Source organism: Triticum urartu, chromosome 3A, assembly GCF_056163025.1.
Source record: "Triticum urartu cultivar PI428250 chromosome 3A, HENAU_Tu73, whole genome shotgun sequence".
Taxonomy (NCBI): Eukaryota; Viridiplantae; Streptophyta; class Magnoliopsida; order Poales; family Poaceae; genus Triticum; species Triticum urartu.
The window spans coordinates 7,080,561-7,100,995 of record NC_141875.1 but is presented as its reverse complement, the minus strand read 5'-3'; the positions used below and the strand labels follow the sequence as shown (position 1 = coordinate 7,100,995).

At 45.2% G+C, this 20,435-nt stretch overlaps 2 protein-coding genes across 2 annotated transcripts; one reads left to right on the top strand and one right to left on the bottom strand.

Moving 5' to 3' along the window:
* The first annotated feature begins 1,292 nt into the window (after positions 1-1,292).
* On the top strand, positions 1,293-4,686 carry LOC125542313 (medium-chain-alcohol O-fatty-acyltransferase-like). Its single transcript, XM_048705298.2, has 7 exons — positions 1,293-1,550; positions 1,796-2,416; positions 3,377-3,443; positions 3,530-3,603; positions 3,748-3,939; positions 4,067-4,204; positions 4,362-4,686. Exons 1-7 carry the CDS (start codon positions 1,368-1,370, stop codon positions 4,542-4,544), a joined length of 1,458 nt encoding a protein of 485 aa, XP_048561255.1. The 5' UTR covers positions 1,293-1,367; the 3' UTR covers positions 4,545-4,686.
* An 11,129-nt stretch (positions 4,687-15,815) lies between these two features.
* Positions 15,816-20,050, bottom strand: LOC147977631 (uncharacterized). The gene is made up of 5 exons (XM_087514489.1): positions 19,973-20,050; positions 19,722-19,892; positions 19,184-19,306; positions 17,606-17,797; positions 15,816-15,908 (listed from the first exon to the last, which is right to left on the bottom strand). The coding sequence occupies exons 1-5, from the start codon at positions 20,048-20,050 to the stop codon at positions 15,816-15,818; spliced, it is 657 nt and encodes a 218-aa protein (XP_087370615.1).
* Between the last annotated feature and the right edge of the window lie 385 nt (positions 20,051-20,435).

Sequence of the window (20,435 nt, the reverse complement as noted above, 5' to 3'; positions counted from 1 at the left end):
GTTGCGTTGGATACGAGGATTTCACTAAACCGGCTTGGGCTAATCACGTTTAAGTGTTTAACCACTTTTTTAAGGGATGCAAGAGTTTAATCACTTCAAACTATGTTGTGTTAGTTTAACAAAATCTTTGGGTAAGAGAAACACAAACGAGTATTAGGATCGAGGATATATTCCTTCAACCGCAAAGGGATATACCAAAGCTGGCTTCTTTTTTGATAAAGTGTGGATTTCACCGAATCAAAATAAATCATCAAGGAGATACAAACACAAAGATCACACACTCAGTCTCTGCATAGTTAGGACGCACACAACCAACATCAACACACTCATGCTAAAAAAATACGCCGGCAAAAAAGCAAAGTCATACGAGACCAAAGCTATGCCTAAGTGAGTACAAGAAAACCTATGATCAAAACAGTGACCAACAAACTACATCGATGAGCATATCCGCACCAATCATCATTTGACACCACAAGGACAACGAAAAATTTCTTCAAAAACAATGCCTTCAACAAGGGAACGATGCTCAAATGCCGCTGTCATCGGATTCAACCACCAATGATTAGAATCTAGGTTTTCACTCTGAAGAAGCAAGTCCGAGTGTATCTAAGCAATGCCTTCAACAAGGTAACGACGCGAAAACACGCCATTGTCAGGTAAAACCAACTTGGGTTAGACCTAGGATTTTCATCCCGGAGCTGAAGACCGGGTACTCAAGAAGCACCATCTAATCGAAGTCAATCATGTGTTATCGCCACCATTTTCCACGATACTAGCAGCTACATGCACTGGACTTGAAATCCCACCACGCCGTTGGGCAACCATACCCTCTGCAACAAATCGCCGCCTGTAGCCGCCCAACCATCCACCAACAGTGGCATGCCTTCCTAAGGCCGTTGAGCGGATCAGAGTTATGCATACCAAATACTCCCTCCGTCTTATAATATAAGAGTGTTTTTGACATTAGCGCAGTATGGAACGGAGAGAGTAAGTGTAAACGCCATGCATGTCCTCTTCCGGCTATTTACTCCCCTCTGCTGCCCACCTACTCCTCTACCCAATTTGTATCTTTCATCCATATTTGCACCTTCTGATAGCTTCGTCTCACTTAATGTGAAACCAAACACGACAATACGATCTCAATGAAACAGACCTGAGAGAACATCACACACGGTGGGCACTAAATTCTGTCTCTAAAGATAAACAGGATGCACGAGAGGGACCTTGCCTCCCTGCAGAATATATATATTGCACCTACCGAGTCCAGAGACGTTGCAATTAACAATCGAGAGTGGCCACTCGTGGAAGCAACAACGAACGTAGTCACTCCGTCAAGCCGTCCGCTCTCTGTCCACGTGCCAACGGAGATGGAATGTGCCGACAATTCCATGGCGGAGGAGCCCATGAGTCCTGCCGGAAGAGGTATGGAAGAGATGGGTATCTGCATCGTCCTCGTGATGGGGCTCGGCACGCCGGTGAACCTGCCTGTCTTCCGTGCCGGCATCGAAACAGAACTAGTTACTAGTCTGCCACGCTTCTGCTGTATTCCAGTAATTTTCTAAAACTTTATTTGTGGCATTCACATATGTTTCCAACTTGGTTTGAGTTGTTCCTTATCCTGTGAGTTGGCTTGTATATAAATTAAGATACATATCCATATTATATTGCAACAATATACAGAACATACTACATATCCTTACCCTTATCCTGTGAGTATTTATACGATGGCATTAACTGAAAATATAGCTGTATTTTATGCATCAAATTCTTACCTTTTTAGCACCTGCATGTACAGGTAATGGACGAGTCCGCCAAGGATGGCAATCCGCGATGGGTGCAAACGGCTGTAAATGTGGACGACCACATCGTCATCCCAAGACTGGATGCTGCTGCCGTGGCATCCGATCCGGAAAAGGCCGTGGAGGACTACGTGGCATCGCTGTCCCTGCTCCCGATGGACATGTGTCGTCCTCTCTGGGAGTTCCACTTCCTCGACTTCCCAACCTCCGAGGCGGCCTCCACGGTGGTGCTCCGTCTGCACCACTCCATTGGCGACGGCACGTCCATCACGACGCTCCTTGTGGCAGCGTCGCGCAGCATGGTCAATCCAGCAAGGCTGCCAGCTATGCCGCCACCACCCAAGCGCACGGGCGCGATCTACCAGCTGCCACCACGGCCTCCGCTGTCTTCGGGTGATTACCTTGCGCTGTTCGCGTGGGTTTGGTCATGTTTTGTGCTGGCTTGGCACACACTCGTGGACATGACGTTGATTGTTGCAACAATACTGTTCTTGAGTGACCCACCCACGCTCTTCACCCGTCCGCGGGATGGTGGCGAGTCTCGTTGCCGCAAGCGTTTCGTGCATCGGACCTTTAGCTTTGACGACGTCAAGCTCATCAAGACTGCCATGAATTGCGTACGTAAAGCTGCTGATCTTTTTTCTCATGTATTTACAGATAGCAATTGGAATCACCTATGCAAGGACTACATGCTTTCTGTTAGTATGTTGGCAGTTATCTAGCTAGAAAAACTTTTGAGGAAAGATGAAAATAACATTTTAAAATAGTTATTATGGCATGCGATAAGAAATATCAAAAATTACTTTACATTTTAAATCCTCTCAGAACAATAAATTTGTGGTACGGTTACATTTTAAATATAGGGATTTCAAAAAGTATTAATATTAAATATATGGCTGTCACAATGCTTTCATGAACTGGGTACCTAAGTCGTTTAATCATTGTACATATTATCTATTCTACTATGATTTGTTAAATGATAGATAATGGCTTACAGGAATAGAAGTCAAATTACAATTCAATTGGTCCTTTTCTAACTTTGCCTATTAATATAAGAAATACTATTGACCAAGTGAAAGCAGTATCATTTTGTTCACACGTTTTCACGATAATGCCAGTTCTAATGCTGCTTATACACTTGAAAATAATGACTACAAAAACTTAAAATTTTAATATTATTCAGAAAATCTAGACAAGCTAATGCATAGGTCTTTATAAATATTTTCAATATAAATCACATGCACAAAGTCTACCTTATACTTTGGCAGTTTTCAAGATAACCTTTTGACCAATATTGAAAACTAATAAAGTGGACATTATAAAATGGGTAATACAAGAAAAATTAGTTTTGCATTTTAAAGTGTCCTCAAAAAAATTTATGGAAAACATATAATATTGTAATTACAATTTTTTTAAATGTTGCCCACACAATGTGTGGGTTTCATGACTAGTTATTGAGTAGCATGGCCATGACCCTCTATTCAAGCCGTATATAAATGAATCTCGCTTTCTCGATGTCGCATCTTGATTTGACTCGTATATAGTACATTTTGTGTCCCTCTTTTTCGTTATCACAGACTATCAATGACGTGCTAGTTGGTGTGACTTCGGCAGCTCTTTCACAATATTACTTTAGAGAGTCTGGTAAGTGTTTTTATGATAACGACAACGCATGTTTTTTCTCTAGACATGCATTTTTGACCATTTTGCTTTCTAATATTCAATATTAGGTGAGAGTAATACTAAGATAATTGCTTTGCGGTCATGTGTCCTTGTCGACGCAAGGCCGGTGTCTACCAGACAAGTAAGAACTTCATTTCTCGCTGCAGATAAGTAGTAAATATTAATTGAGTGACATATAAATATAAATGTAGTACCATGAGCTTCATCACAGTTTTGTATAATTCATTATACAAATTGCATTGATTTTCTTCTCAACTATGAACAGACATATGTTACCAGGGTAGAGACAGGAAATCAACTTACCGGCCTCATCTGTCCGTTTAATATAACCTTGAAAGATGATCCCCTTGAGTATGTTCACGAGGCAAAAAGGTTCATGAATAGAAAAAAGAAGTCTTTAGCAGTGATGTTCACACGAGTGATTGGTGAATTCTTAGTCAAAAACTTTGGTCTGAAGGTATATTACCTGCTCCTTTTGTACATTATATGCTCTTCCCGGGATTACATTGCGCATACCTGGAACAAGCACTGTGTCTATTTATTGATGTTTCTATTAGTTGTAACGATTTTCTCAATGCAAGCAGACAGGAACATTTATCTTTCACCGCTTTTTAACACGTACAACCATAATATTTTCGAATGCAATTGGGCCAGCTGAACATATGACGTTATGTGGGCACCCAGTCGCCTTCATGGCACCTAGCATCTATGGCCAACCACAAGTAAGGCATACATGTTCTTACATCCAAAACATATGCCCTCTTATCTTACTTTATGACAATAACATCCTTAATCATGTGTCTGCAAAAAACAAAACTAGCTTTGCGTTTATTCATTTTACTCCATGTTTCCTCTAACTGTGTGGATTTCTGTATGCAGGCTTTGACTGTGCACTACCATAATTATGGTAGTGATATCAAGGTAGTTCTCGCAGTTGATGACGAACAATTTCAAGATTGTCATCAACTTTTGGGTGATTTTGTTGAGTCTATCAGGATTATGAAGAATGCGGCAGCCCTGAAGATGTTGACAACATCAATCCATAATGGTGTGACTGAGTAATAGATAATTGGATAGCTGGACATATACCAAAATGACAAAAATAAATATATATGCAACTATGTGTAATACTAGTATCTTGTGTGTATTTTAATTGCGAGTGTGTCTTGTGTGTACTTTAACAGACACTACTGGAATCAGCTACTTTGCCATCTGCCAGCTCTTTGCCGTCTGCTAGCAGACGGCAAAGAAGCTCTTTGCCATCAGCTACCCAAAAGCAGACGGCAAAGAATTGGCTGATGGCAAAGATCTTCTTTGCCATCAGCCAGTTCTTTGCCGTCCGCTAGCAGACGGCAAAAAGGGAGGGGGCACCACTGATGAGCTGCTTAAAAAAAACTTAACGGCCCCCCCTCTTTGCCGTCTGCCAGCAGACGGCAAAGAGCAAATAAGCGGACGGCAAAGGGGGGCGGACGGCAAAGATTTAACATATCTAACGTTAACGGCCGCGCCCCACCCCGCGCCTCTCTCTCTGTTTCTCTCCCTGCTCTTCACACGCACGCCGCCGCCCCGTTGCCCCACCACCCCGTTGCCCCACCGGCCCCCCGCCCCGTCGCCACTTCCGCCCGGCGCCGTCGCCGCACCGGTCCCCCGCCCCGTCGCCCCCGCCGCCCTGCCATCTCGGCGCCGCCGCGCCCCGGCCCCCCCGCGCCCCACCGCCCCGGCCGGGCCCGGCCCCGTCGCCACTGCCGCCCGACGCCGCCGCCCCAGGCCGCCCCACCCCCCTCCTCCACCGGCCCTGCTCCAGGTGAGCTCTCCTCCTCTTTTTTTTCCTTTTTTTTTCCTATTTTTTAGTTTTAGTTTTATGTTTAGTTTAGATTTAGTTTTAGTTTTAGGTTTAGTTTTAGGTTTAGGTTTAGTTTTAGGTTTAGATTTAGTTTTTTCCTTTTTTCTGTTTTTTTAGTTTTAGGTTTATGTTTAGTTTAGATTTAGTTTTAGTTTTAGTTTTAGATTTAGATTTAGGTTTAGGTTTAGTTTAGTTTTAGGAAAGAAGAAGAAGAAAAAAGAGGAGAGGAGGAGAAGAAGAAGAGGAAAAAGGAAAGGAAGAAGAAGAGGAGGAGGAGAAGAAAAAAGAAGAAGAGGAAGAAGAAGAAGAAAAAAGAGGAGAGGAGGAGAAGAAGAAGAGGAAAAAGGAAAGGAGGAGGAGGAAGAAGAAGAAGAAGAAGAAGAAGAAGAAGGAAAAAAAGGAAGAAAAAGAAGAAAAGGAAGAAGAGGAAGAAGAAGAAAAGGAAAAAAGAGGAAAAAACCCCGACCCGACCCGGCACCCCGACCCCGAGCCTGACCCGACACCCCGACCCCGACACCGACATGGCACCCCGACCCCGACCCGGCACCCCGACCCCGACCCGGCACCCCGACCCCGAGACCCCGACCCCGACCCCGACCCCGAGCCTGACCCGACACCCCAACACCGAGCCTGACCCGACACCCTGACCCCGACAACCGACCCCCTGACCCCCTGACCCCGACACCCTGACCCCGACACGACACCCCGATCCCGAAACAGCACCCCGACCCCGACACGGCACCCCGACACCGACACGACACCCCGACCCCCCGACCCCGAAACAGCACCCTGACCCCGACACGGCACCTCGGCACCGACACGACACCCCGACCCCCGACACCTCCCGAAAAGGTGTTGTTTGGCCTTCCAGAGGCCGACGGGGTCATATATTTGTGAATTATTAGTTAGGTCATATATTTTTCGATTTTGTTATGAAAAACATCATATATAATTGTGTTGATCGGGTAGTTTTAAATGTGCAGTTGTTTCATCGCTGCGAGGTTTGGTGTTCGACGACCTCGCCGTGCGTTTGACGAGCTCTGCCCCTTCGTTCGTGGGTGAGCACAAATGACATGTCCTCCTCCCCCATTAATTATTTGATCTATTCCGATGAAACTTGATAGCTAGCTATATATTGTCTTGAATCATCAGTATGCGTAACCAATATGTGTCTCCCGTTCGAAAGCGTCATAGTTATAAATATGCATGCATTTGCATATTTATAACCTTAATTCTTTCGAATTGTCCAACGCTATCCATGGACAACCCGAGTATGTGTAGATTGGGTTCGTTTTCCCATATGCTTTGGTCCGGATCCGATGCATAAATTTCGTCAGTGCCTCCCCTGTTGTTCTCCGGGTACACATCCTCTCTGTTTATTGCAGAGACGTGTATCAGGAGAACAACAGGGAGGTGCTGCCAAAATTTTGCGTCGGATCCGGAGCATAGCATGGGAAAATGAACCCAATCTACACATACACGGGTGGGATTAGGACCTATCATTACCTATTAGAGTGTAGGTTGCATGGACGTAATAAAATTGACAAAGTAGATCAACTGATGAATATATACATGGTGAATTACATATATAATTGTTGTGTGTCCAGTAGCTCTGAAAGTCAAGATGAGTGATCGTGCGTGGATGTATACCGATCACACTGGTCAGAACAAATGGAGTGCTGAATGGTTCACAAAAACCAAGGGGTTTGTGCAAGCCGCATTTGCAAATGGCCAGAAGAAAACCTGGTGCCCCTGTTTCCGGTGCGGCAATTGGGAAAAGAGGATAGAGGCTGAAATGGGCAAACACCTGCAGAAGAGTGGTTTTACGCCCGATTATACGGTGTGGACATTTCATGGTGAGTCTGCCCAACGTGACCGAGCTGAGGTGGATCGTCGTCGCACCGACGAGCATGGTACCGGGATGGAAAACATGGTGCAAGACTATGATGATGCTCGGGATTCGGACGAGGAGATGGAGGAATCTGCAAAGGCCTTCAATAAAATGTTGGAGTGTTCAAAACGTCCGCTCCACGAGCACACTGAGCTTTGTCAGTTGGATGCCATCTCACAAGTAGTGGATCTGAAGGCTCAGTTCAACTTGGGCAGAGAATGCTATGACGCAATTATGACAGTATTTGGACGCTTTCTACCCAAAGGCCATGTAATGCCTGCAAACCTGTACTAGTCGGACAAAATCCTCCGTGCACTGAAGATGTCCTATGAGAAGATACATGCCTGTGAGAAAGGATGTGCCTTATTTAGGCTTGACTATGCGGACTTGAACTATTGTCCCATTTGCAAGTCTTCTAGGTATATTGTGGTAGACAACGGTATGGGTGAGAAGACACAGACCAAAATCCCTGTTAGTGTTCTTCGGTATATGCCAATCGTACCAAGACTTCAACGTCTTTTCATGGTCGAAGAGACGGCCAGACCGATGACATGGCACAAAACAGGCAAAAGAACCGAACTAGATGCAGATGGGAATCTGATGATGGTACACACATCGAATGGTGTTGCGTGGAAAAAGTTTGATGAATTACATGCTGACAAAGCAGCAGATCCGAGGCATCCTCGAGTCGGCATCAGCACGGATGGGTTCAGTGTGTTTGGTATGACGGCGGCCCAATACAGTTGTTGGCCCGTATTTGTCTTTTCACTCAATCTCCCCCCCGGACAGATTATGCAAAGAAAGAACATTTTCCTGACGTTGATAATTCCAGGGCCCAACTATCCAGGGAAAAATATGAATGTGTACATGCAGCCGCTTAAGGACGAATTGCAAGAAGCCTGGGATAATGGGTTCAAGACATACGACGCCTATAGCAAACGGAACTTCATAATGCGTGTCTGGTACATGTACTCGATGCATGACTTGCCGGCGTATGCGCTTCGTTGGCTGGTGTGTGCATGGAAGGTTCCCGTGCCCCACATGCAAGGGAGCTCTTGAGTTTCGTTGGCTTCAGGCCGGTCGCAAGTTTTCTTGCTTCGACATGCATAGATAGTTCCTGGATCCTAGCCATAAGTTCAGGAAAGACAAGAAGAACTTCATCAGAGGTAGAGTTGTCAAAAACTCTGCACCACCTGCATTGATAGGCCAACAGACTCTGGATCAGTTAAACGCTCTCGAACCAGATCCACAATGTCCAGGGTACTTCAAGGGGTATAATACTAAGCACGCGTGGACTCACAAAACATGCTTATGGGATCTGCCTTACTTCAAAGACCTCCTTTGCCCACACAACATCGACGTGATGCACACTGAGAAGAATATCACCGAGGCACTTTTTGGTACATTGTTCGGCATAGATGGGAAGTTAAAGGATAATACTAAGGCTAGAGTCGATCTGGAGGCGCTATGTGATAGGCCGTTACAAAACATGAAAGAACCGAAAGGAAAGCAGAACTGGACGAAGCCAAAGGCATGGTTCAATCTTGGAAGGCCAGCTATGAGGGAAATTATCTTGTGGGTGCAACAGCAGTTGATGTTCCCCGATGGGTATGCAGCGAATCTAAAGAGGGGAGCGAATCTTGCTAAAATGAAGATATTTGGTCTCAAGAGTCATGATTGGCACATATGGATTGAGCGGGTAATGCCGGTGATGTTGTGTGGCTTCATCCCTGAGGATGAATGGCTAGTACTGGCAGAACTCAGCTATTTCTTCCGTGTTCTTTGTGCGAAAGAACTATCGCCTGGCGTGCTAGAAGAAATGGAAGAGTTGGCGCCGGAGTTGATCTGCAAGTTAGAGAAGATCTTTCCACCTGGCTTCTTTAATCCAATGCAGCATTTGATTTTGCATCTCCCGACCGAGGCAAGATTGGGGGAGGGCGTGCAAAATCGTTGGTGCTACCCAACTGAGAGGATGCAGAAGACGCTTCGAGAAAAATGTAAAAATAAACGTAGAATTGAAGCATCGATGGCTGAGGCATTCATCACAGAGGAGGCGGCAAACTTCGTAACAGCACACTATGAAGCCAAAAATCGTCATTTTCATAATTCGAAGCCTCGGTACAATGCTGACGACCCTAAAAAGGGAGGATCCAACCTCAGCCTATTCAAAGGGAATCTCACACCAGCTAGTGTTTCACATCCAGTATCTTTGGGTAACAAAGAGCGGACCATTTCGTTGTATATCTTCAACAACCTGATAGAAGTGCGGCCGTACATCGAGTAAGTTCTCGGTACATTGTTTCGCAACTTCTATTTCCTTTGAACTGCTCTTATTCCTGGATATGTCATACAGTCGATACGTCGCCATATTCTCGTATGGAGCGGAGATCCAAAAGGATTCTGTCGAAGAGTATGAGCTTCTCGCAAAGCAAGGAGGCGGCTATCCCGGTTTCATCTCTTGGTTCAAACAAACGGTAATTTCTATTATACAATTTCATTTCATTCGCTAATTTGTGCGTAATGCAACAATCCTTTCATACTAAACTTGTAGGCTAATTCAGAGTCTATGGACGCCGAATTGAGACAAGTCGCTAATGGTTTTGACTATAAGGTCTGTTCATTTGACAAGTACGACATCAACGGGTATCGCTTTCGTACCTATGGCAAAGAGCTATCTATGGCCGACCGAAAGTCTACAAATTATTGTGTATCTGCTATCGGCGAAGGAGGTACCGAGTATTTATGGGAGAGTTGAAGCAATTTATGAACTTCTGTTCTATGGTGAAAACCCACCGAATGTCGTAGTCTTCAAATGTTATTGGTTTTAACCGAAGGAGACTAGAATGACTCATGAATATATAGGGCTAGTTGAAATCAACCAAAGCACCCATTTAGATGTTCCTGATGTCTATATTACGGCTCAACAGGCGACCCAAGTATTCTATCTACCATGGGCCTGCCAAACTAATCCAAATCTGAAAGGCTGGGATGTCGTTTATGAAGTGCCGCCACGTGCTAGACTTTCTCCCCCAAAGGAAGAGGATTATGAACCTCACATTAACCCAGACACATATGAAGGAGAATTCTTCCAAGAGACACGTCTTTCCAAAAAGCGTTTCAAGAACCGCTATACTTCACCCCAAAACATTGAAGTAGACAGCGACAATGAATCCGACATCACCCCAGAGGAGGAACAAGAAGAGCCGGAACAAGAAGAGGTTACTGCTGCGGATGACCTGCCAATGCTTGACCGATTACGTCAAGGTGGCCTTGCACATGTTGATGCCAATGAACCCTATGAGCTCATCATTGATTATAGTGATGATGATGATTATGCATTTATTGATGATACTGATCGAGATTATTAGTAGTGTCAGGTATTCAATTTTTTTATGTTGTACTTGATGATGATACACTTAAGTGATATACATATTATTATTCATGTCGGTACTTTTTTTATGTTGTACTAATTTCGTTTATTCTTTGTCATGGCAAGTGTTGAAAGATGGTGGACGCTGGTCGGGAGCGCGCCGAGGCTCCTTCTTCGTCGGCGCGTGGTGCGAGGTGTTCCATTCCACACGCACCTCTCCGCCGAGCGTTGCTGGACAGTATGGCGACACCGTCGGGCCCTTCTTCGTCGACCGCAGTGCCCAGTAGGGGACGAGGTAAGAAGAAGAGAGGAGGTGGAGCACGTGGTCGCGGGTGACTCTTACGGCGCCTTCCTCGCCGCCGGCCCCAGCTGTTTCACCCAAGCAGGTGACTGCTAGGGTGGACTCGTCGGAGGAGGAGGCTGCACGGACTCCGGTCCACGAGCCTCCGGTCCACGAGCCTCCGGTCCACGGGTCTTCGGCCCACGAGCCTCGGGTCGACGGGCCTTCGACCCACGAGACCCCGGAGGAGCACACATCTGGATGGGGTACCTGGTCGGGTCAGCCTGAGGAGCCGAGTGGCCATGCTAATGATGGCGGGGAGCCGACTGATTTTGAGGAGGAGGGGGGCAACGTCTACCAGCGTGGTGCTACACGGCTCCCGTCCGTGCCGGCGACTCGCGAGCAGAGGTGGTTGATTTTCCCTGATGGGGAGAGGTAAGTGCATTTAATCTTTTTGTACGTTCTGCATTCACGTTTCTTCAAATAACTGATGTGTTGGCCTTGTCATGCTGCAGGGGTTGGGACCACCATGAAAGTGTCCGCCGGCCCAACTCCGTCCTTGGAGTTCTGATTCGGCAAAACTTCCCGGGGTTTGTCACGTTACCTGGTGAGGGTCGGCTTCTAGAGGTTGGATTGAGTTGGGAGCACTACTTGGCTGCCCCGGCCCCGCCGGTTGAGATTATCAATGGTGTCTTGTGCAAGACGAGGGCAGACGTGGTGATCAGAAAGTTCTGGGTAATTTCTCCTTTACACAATTAAAAATCTTCAACTAGCTAGTTATTAATTGTACTAATCAATATTGTCTCATTTGATTGCAGACATTCTACAGGTGTGAGGAGGGATACGAGGAGGAGGCAGCAGATGTTATCCATAAGGAGTGCAAGCGCCTACTTCAGAACTTACGGCATGAGGTTCGGGTGCAGGCTGTTCGAGACTACTACGCCGGGCGTGGTATTAAGAAGCCCAAGCAGGAGTGCCGCGATAAGTTCTTGAGTAAGGAGCAGTACATGAAGCTTCTGGCGGAGGCGGCGGAGAGGCAACGGGAGTTGGAGGAGAGGACGACAAAGATGTTGGAGGAGGAGAGGGCACGGAATGACATGCAGGTAAGGGCCATGTACGAGCTCCTTGTGGTAAGTTTCTTCTGCAGATTACTTGCTAGTCTTAACATTTGAGTCTCATTACTAACTAGTATGACTCTGTTGTGAAAACCAAATGTGCAGTCTGTGTGCGAGAAGTCCGGTCAGACCGCTCCGCCGATGCCAGTGATTGCTCCTGGGAGCACGGTGAGTTTAATTTGAATGGACATTACTTGCTAGTCTTAACATTTGAGTGTCATAATGCTAACGAGACATTGGAAATGACCTTTGGTGCAGCTTAACTCCAGAAACGCATCGCACGATCCTTCTCCAGCTACCGACGCGAGCCAGCCCGCTCCTACACCTCCCTGATCACGGTAAGTTTCTCTAGTGTTTTGCTTAACAAATGCATAAAGACCTAGACTTAGCTTTATTTCTTCCAATATGCTTACCATAATGGCCTAGAGTTAGCTTCTTTTCCACCAAAATGACTTAATAAGCTTACTGACCTCATAAACCACCCATTTTACCTAAGTTAGCTCTAAAATGATATGTACTTAGCTTACTTATGTCAAAAATTGCATAATTAGCTTAGTTAGCTCATAAATGATCCATTTTACCTAAGTTAGCTCTAAAATGGCTCATTTTACCTTAGTTAGCTTACAAGTGATCCAATTTATCCAAGTTAGCTCTAAAATGACCCATTTTACGTAGATTAGCTCCTAAATGATCCATTTTACCTACGTTAGCTTTAAAATGACCCGTTTCACCTAGGTTAGCTCCAAAATGACCCATTTCACCTAGGTTAGCTCCAAAATGACCCATTTCACCTAAGTTAGCTCAAAAATGATCCATTTCACCTTAGTTAGCTCAAAAACGTGGCATTTCACCTTAGTTAGCTCATAAACAACCCATTTCAACTAAGTTAGCTCCAAAATGATCAATTTCACCTAGGTTAGCTCATAAACGACCCATTTCACCTAGGTTAGCTCATAAACGACCCATTGCATCTAAGATAGCTCATAAACGATCCATTTCACCTAGATTAGCTAATAAACGATCCATTTCACCTAAGTTAGCTCATAAACGATCCATTTCAACTAATTTAGCTCATAAATGATCCAGTTCACCTAAGTTAGCTAATAAATGGCATATACTTCTTCTTCTAGTCTTCTTCTTCTTCTATTCTTTTTCTTCTAGTCTTCTTTTCCTAACTTTCTTATTTGTCATTTTGCAGGTTTCATTCACTTCACGGAAGCCAGCTTCCTATGATGGATTGCTTGTTTTTTCCTTTGATGCACTTCTTGTATTCTGCTCGCTTGCTATGATGAAACTAGATTGCTATGATGAAACTTTGCATATTGTAATATGTATGGATCGATGGAACTATGTACAACCTACTATGTATGTATGGATGGATATATATGTGCTGGATATTTATTATGTTGGATATATATGTGCTGGATATTTATGTGATGGATATATATGTGATGTGATATATTTGCTGTGATAATTGTTGGATATAAGAAAAACAGAATAAAAAAGAGGCAGTGCAGGCTCTTTGCCGTCCGCGGCTGACGGCAAAGACGCCTTTGCCGTCGGTGGCAGACAGCAAAGGGGGCACGTGGCGCCCACCTGTGCTTCCTGAGGGATGGGCCATTTGGCAAATTTGCCTACCGTGGCGGACGACAAAGCTAAGCTGATGGCAAAGACTTTGCCTTTGCCGTCCACCGTGGCAGACGCCAAACACAGCGGGCGCTGACGCATTGCTGATGTCAACTGGCGGACGGCAAAGAGGCGCTCAAATTTGCCAAGGCCGCCGTTAGCCGCCTAACGGACTAACGCTGGCGGACGTCCAGTTTCTTGCCGTCCCTCCTCTTTGCCGTCCGCCGCTATAGGCAAAGGGCTCTTTGCCGTCCGCCATAAGAAGCAGACGGCAAAGGACCTGTTTGCCGACCCTGTCTTTGCCGTCACTGTTTGCCGTCCGCCGCTGACGGCAAAGCTCTTTGCCGTCCGCCGTCCGTGCCTTTGTCGTCCGCCGTGACAGACAGCAAAATACTGGATTCCTGTAGTGAGATACCAATAAATGTATATTTGGGGTTCGAACCTTTTTCTACTACCATATAATCAGTTATCAATAGTCGGTCAAAGGCTTGACTATGTGGCTCCCAGATTTTTTAAGGAAAAGCTCAACTATGATGAGTCAATTTGTGCAAATCCACCGTGTAGGTGGCTTTATCCATTATTTGGAGGCACTATTATTTGTTCATGATAGAAAGAGTATGTGATGCTTCCAAGTAGGTCAGCCATGAAAGGTGACTTTATCCTCCGCTCTCAGAGTTGAACCTCCTTGACATTGCAACCTCGGCAGGGCAGTCACCACGATGGTGGAAAACTCTATTGGCAACTAAGTTGATCATACTACCATCCACAATTATGTGCTTAGGAAATAATTGATTTTTTACTTAAGCACCAATGCTAATTTCTATAACCGTGGTACCTAAATAGGCCCCTCCAGTGCTTAATAAAAATTACTTTATTTTTATAAGAACTAGCAAAGTCGCCCGCTCGATGCGCGGGCTAGGATTTTACAAATGCAATTTACGTTGATCATTGACGTTTTTTTGCGAGTGAAAAAGAATTTTATTACTCAATCATCTGGTTGTCATCCATAGAAAGATGGGGATGTCGGACGAAAGTTGGGACCAAACTTGGTGACATATACAAACAAATTACATTTGCAAACATAATATTATCTTAGATATATTTGGTTTTCTTGTTGACATCTGAATATATATGTTTCACATGAGTCATGTACGTTATGTGCTTTTGCACTAACTGTATTTCTTTATGATCAAAATCATTGCACAATTTATGTCTATGTGCTTTTATTGTCTCCCTGGCGTGGTTCTCTATTTTACGAATATTTTTGTGTAAGCACGCAGTTGTTACTGGTCTCATATAGGCATAGGTAAATTTCCTAAGGACTTAAAAATGACACATTCAATTACTTACAACCTGTAGATGTGTGTACCAATAATCTTCTAGTTATGTATATATAGAAATACTAAATGAAGTTATAGCTATTAACATGAAATATTAAAATAATTGTTCTAGTAGCAATACTATCAAGGACAATGAAGTTGCAAAGTTTGTATGGCTTCATCAGCAAGATAATAGCGATTCATACAGAGTGTTATTCGTTAATTAGAGACATTTCGGCAAACTGTCCTACAAGCTATGCGTCCCTTCCATGAGACATAACACCGTTGACTGAAAACAAATTGAAGGTACAAATATAAAAAAGTACTACAAACTTAGTTTGCAAAGTGAAGCTAAGAAAGATGAACTGAAAAGGTCAATAGATTTCCATATAGTAGTACAATGGAGACGAATAATATTTTGAAATATTGTCGTGTCACATAATTTCGATGAGATTAGAAATTTAAAATGATCAACCTTGCGCAAGCATTGTTTTTCTTATCATGTAAGAAGAGACAACTCTTCTATAGTTAGGATTTGAAACTATATGAATTGCCAGTTTTTGCTATTATAAGAACCTCTGACGATAGCAAGGAGAAGCGGAGAAGTTTCAATCCTTTTCTATGCCCGTGTCTTCTGTCGAGAGGCATTTATATATATATTTGGTTATATTTTTTTAGGGGTAAATATAACTAAGTGTTTTTATTCATAGATGACCATACAACGAAACCATCGGAACAATCCATGGCTTTAATAACACTCTTATCCTCCAAATACCATGACATACTTTGCCCAATCAAATCTGGATATACATAATGATGGTCGCATAATAGGAAAATAACACAGATAGGACATGTATGCTTTCTGCAAAGAGGATTATAGGTGAAGCAATTAGCATTGTAATTTTCCCGCAAATGTTTTTTGGCATTGTACTTCAGCAACCATTCTCGTGTAGCCATGTATCAATACAGCCCAGCCAACGTCCTTGCACATTTTTTTTGAAATAAGGTAAAAGATTTGCCATTTTCATTGATTAAGAAGAAGAGAATTGCCAAGTTAATTGATGAAAAACCGGGCTAAAACCGATACAACTCAACCTACATGACATGGGCACCACCGGCCAACCTGGCCACCGGCATGGGACACAAAGCTGCAAAGAAGAAAGGCATTCGCCGAGGAGTCACAAGCGTCATCGTCATCACCGGTTGCCTCGAACGAGTGACTCCGACTTCATCATAGAGCTCCAACCTCGAAGCCAACCTGCAAACAACTGTATAGAAGCCACGACGGCACATGCCACCGGATGGCCACACGCGCAAGCAACTAACAGCTCCGATTTTGACGACGAGCCTCACCAGGGAAATATACAAGACTTGCGCCAACCGTGCCCACAGAAGAGCACCTCGGACACGCCAGGAAGAACCGACTACCGAAGTCCACGCCGCGACCCGAGCTCCTCTCAACGACATCATCGTTGCCAAACAGAAACCAGCGCCCCACCTCAGCAAACCATGCGGCGAAGATGCCGCCATCCATGGCGAAGATGCCGCAAACCACCAGTCTCCCAGTCGTAGCCGGCTCCGAGACGATGCCCCCAAGGAGGAGAAAGACGCTAAGACGCCTTCATCGTCCGACCCAGCGGATCTGAGGTTTCCCTCCGGAGTCAAAGCCGTGGGGAGGAGGAGCACACCTCCACGACGACACTTCCAAGAAAGATCACGGCACCCGCGGGCGCCGCCGTCGCCGGCTCCGAAGAAGACCGGAGCAAAGATTTCTCCTGAAGATGCGCCGACCACCTACCACCACCGACCGCCGCCCACCAGCCAACACCTGCTGAGGCCGACCTCATTCAGGCCACGGGATCCCACGATCCACCGCAACATGACACGCACCACCCCCTAGCCGAAGCCGCCATCCACCACCGCAGCACCACCGTGGCAACCACCACCGCAGCAACCCACGCCGCATCGCGAAGCGCAGCACCCAGATCGATGCACCACGCACCAGATCCAATCGGAGCTGCACATGCGAAGCAGCAGAGCAGACGAGCAGGATCCCCCTCCGCAACACACCTCGCACTCCAGAGAAGCACGCCTGCCACGCACAGCCGGTCACCGCGCCCGACGCGCACCTGCAGCCACCGCGCCCGGCTGGTCTCCGCGCCCCACGCGCACAGCCGGATCCGAGCCGCCGCCGCGGGAGCGCGCGCCGTCCACGCCCTGGCCACATCAGGAGCTCGGACCGAGGCCGCCGCCCCGGCGCCCCACACCGTCCACACCAACCGCCGCCCGCAGGATCCCAGATCGGATCGGGACCGCACGAGGCCGACGACCGTGACCGCGCGCACCGCGACGGCGCGCCCACCGCCGCGACCAGACGCCGCGCCACACGCCGGAGACCGCCTCCGCCGCGAGCAGCGACGCCGCCAGGAGGCCAAGCGCCGGACAGCCGCGACCCGCATGCGAGCGCCCCTCCTCCCGAGCGAGCAGCAGCTTGAGAGCGCCCCGCCGCCGCCGGCTCCGCGCAGGCTTTGCCTACCGGAGGCCACCGGCGACGGCGAGGGGGAGAGGAGGCTGGCGTTGGGGAGGCCGCGGGAGGGACGGTGGTCGCCGCCCGTGCCGCCCCGGGGAGAGAGCGACGCAGGGGGCAGGAGGGGGAGATGCCCTGTTCATGAACCGTACGTCCTTGCACATGAAGCCATGGATACCGATAGTCCAAGAGGAGTCCTGGAATATCTCCCCTGTTGTTCTTTCGATGCTCCAACTGCCCTCGTTTATGATCCTCCGTATGGAACTGGCGGCCAAGAACAGTATGGTCGTCATGCACCAACTTAAGTCCATGGTGGTGATAATAAAAGTGCTCCGTTCCTTCTCCTGTAAATTTAGCCTGAAGGCCATGAACAACAACATATAATGGCTGCCCGCCGCGAGCCCCGATGGTGATCCAGGTCGCACATACTGCCGATGAGATTACAAATTTACAATGATCAACTTTGCGTAAGCATTGTTTTCCCTATCTTGTAATATGTGACATATATCTTATGTCATAGGGATCTGAACCTATATGAATTTCCTGATTTTAATTAATTAAGAACCTCTGACAATAGAAAGGAGAAGCAAAGAAGATGTAAATCATTTTCTAAGCCCATCTTATATAGTGTACTCGTTTAAATGGACAATGAAGATATTCGGGCCATCATGACACTAACGTTGTTGCTTGACTTCACAAAACAGATATCTAAAAGCATAGATTGGCAATGTTTAGGCATCTTTAATATACTATGGAGTATAAGATGGTGTAACATCATTGGTAATAATTATTGTAGAAGATTTTGAACCATCTATATATAATTTAATATCTACAATTAGTGTTTAGTTTAAACATAAATCATAACTAATTCTTTGGTTCATGACTATACACTATACCTATGTGTGATAGGCCGCCAGTATCGATATATATAGGACCATAATTTATCTCAGAACTATTAGCATGTCTTGAATGCAAGAGCAGCTAGAATAATAATACACTTCTTACAAACATATATATTACTTTCTGTCAAGCAGTTGGTACAGAGTGTGCATCATAACCTCATAACTGAAGCATGATAACAAATAAACGTAAGCCTTTACCTTCAGATTTTGTTGTCAGATCTATGTGGTTGGCTCTAGAAAATATTTTTCTCAAAACTCAAGATGCCTTTACCACAATACAGAAAGTTCACAAACCTGCTCTGATTTCTTTGAGAGCTTTTCATAGCCATTACTACAAGAAAAATAAGATGTGATAATATGCATATAAGGAAATACTGTAGATGATTTTTTTGAGAGATCTTTGCGCCTATGGAAATCGACATAATGGACAAAAGAAAAACTGAACTACAAAAGAAAAATAAAGAAAACATCTTGTAAGTAACTATAGATCCGACCCATATGGTAGTTTCTTTTTAGAATGTGCATCTATCTCTTTTTTCTGATTGAAAGGACACCGGAAGCTCAGTACACCACCAAGTATACACATACCATGACTTACCTCACACATGTGCCAATGGAGAGAACGGATACTGAACTGCATATACCTTAACAAAAATAAAAACTGCTTGTGAATAACTACAGATGAGAATGATATTGAGATTTCTCCTTGGAACCTGCAACTCCTTCCTATATTTGAATGAATACCAGAAAGATAATATACCACAAGTACATGGTACCATGATTTTCTCATCTGAGTTAAAATAATATGAATTTTTAATAAAGATTTACCTTCAGACTGCGCTGGTTGACTGGGAATGCGTGGCCTGCTATCTCGAGAAATTCATGTATGGCAGCCTGAGCGCGAGAAGCGAGGTCGCGAATTATGAGCCCAGCAATCGAGTTCATATCAATCTGAAAAGGTACAGTGCGAGGCAATTGGGTTCAGATCGATCTGGAAAGCAAAGTTGCGATGGCAAGAAAACCAACAGAGCGCTGCTGGAAGTAAGTTTTTATATCCTTCAAATATGTAATGTTATACATATACTTCGTTCATAATTTAATTTAGTTCACATCGAACCATACCTGGGAACATGGAGTAGTGCAAGATTGATCAATAATTCACGTGTAGTTATAGCACAGATTCGCAACATAGTTGACAAAGACCTTTTAACTCGATTGCCATCTCAGCAAAATAAGTGCATAGATACTGACAGATTGGTGAAAAATTAAAAGATTGGAGCTAGATTGCAGCCAATGTTCACCAATTAATTATTATTAGATCAATAAATCCCTCCTATTTAAAGATAAAATAGTTGAAACCAAATACCTCATATCTAATTTTGCAACAGACAGGATCTAGGAGCTTAGCCTTCTTATCGTGAATCGTGATAGGATCCTTGGATGCGATGGAGACGTAGAGAACAACACATCCACGGCCAGTGCAGTAGTTGAAGCTAGGTCCGACGTGATCAGACCTAAGGTAGTGCACGGGGGAGCCCTGCATATAGATCAATCAGGTAGGCGTCATACTGCCATGGCCGTAGTAGGGGAGGTGCAGATGATAGTTGAGAAAGATACCTTGGATCCAGAGGAAGACTGGCAGCGGCGCAAGGTGCAGAGAACGTTCGAGACGGCTACGTGAGATGTTAGGGACATTAGGATGGCGGCGGAGGTGATAGAAGGATCGATCGGGGCGAGCAAGGCGGCGGCTGCAATTCTTTTGGGGGCACGATCTGTTTTTTTTATTGATAAAGAAGGTCCCTGGGATATTTATTTTTTTCTTGGTGAAGGAAGGTCCCTGGGATATTTATTCTTTTACTATTTTTTAAGCTGTCTATTCTAGTACTATTGAGGGTACGGGAGGGTACCATAACATGCAGTTTTTACTTGAAATAAAAGGTAGGTATTCGTGTAATGGCAATGGTGGGTAATTTTCTTTCACTTAAATCTAATGGCTATTAACTTAAATCTAATGGCTATTAATCTTTGATATATAAAATAGATGGTCGGATGTTTCTAATTTTTATGGGATTTTCTAGCA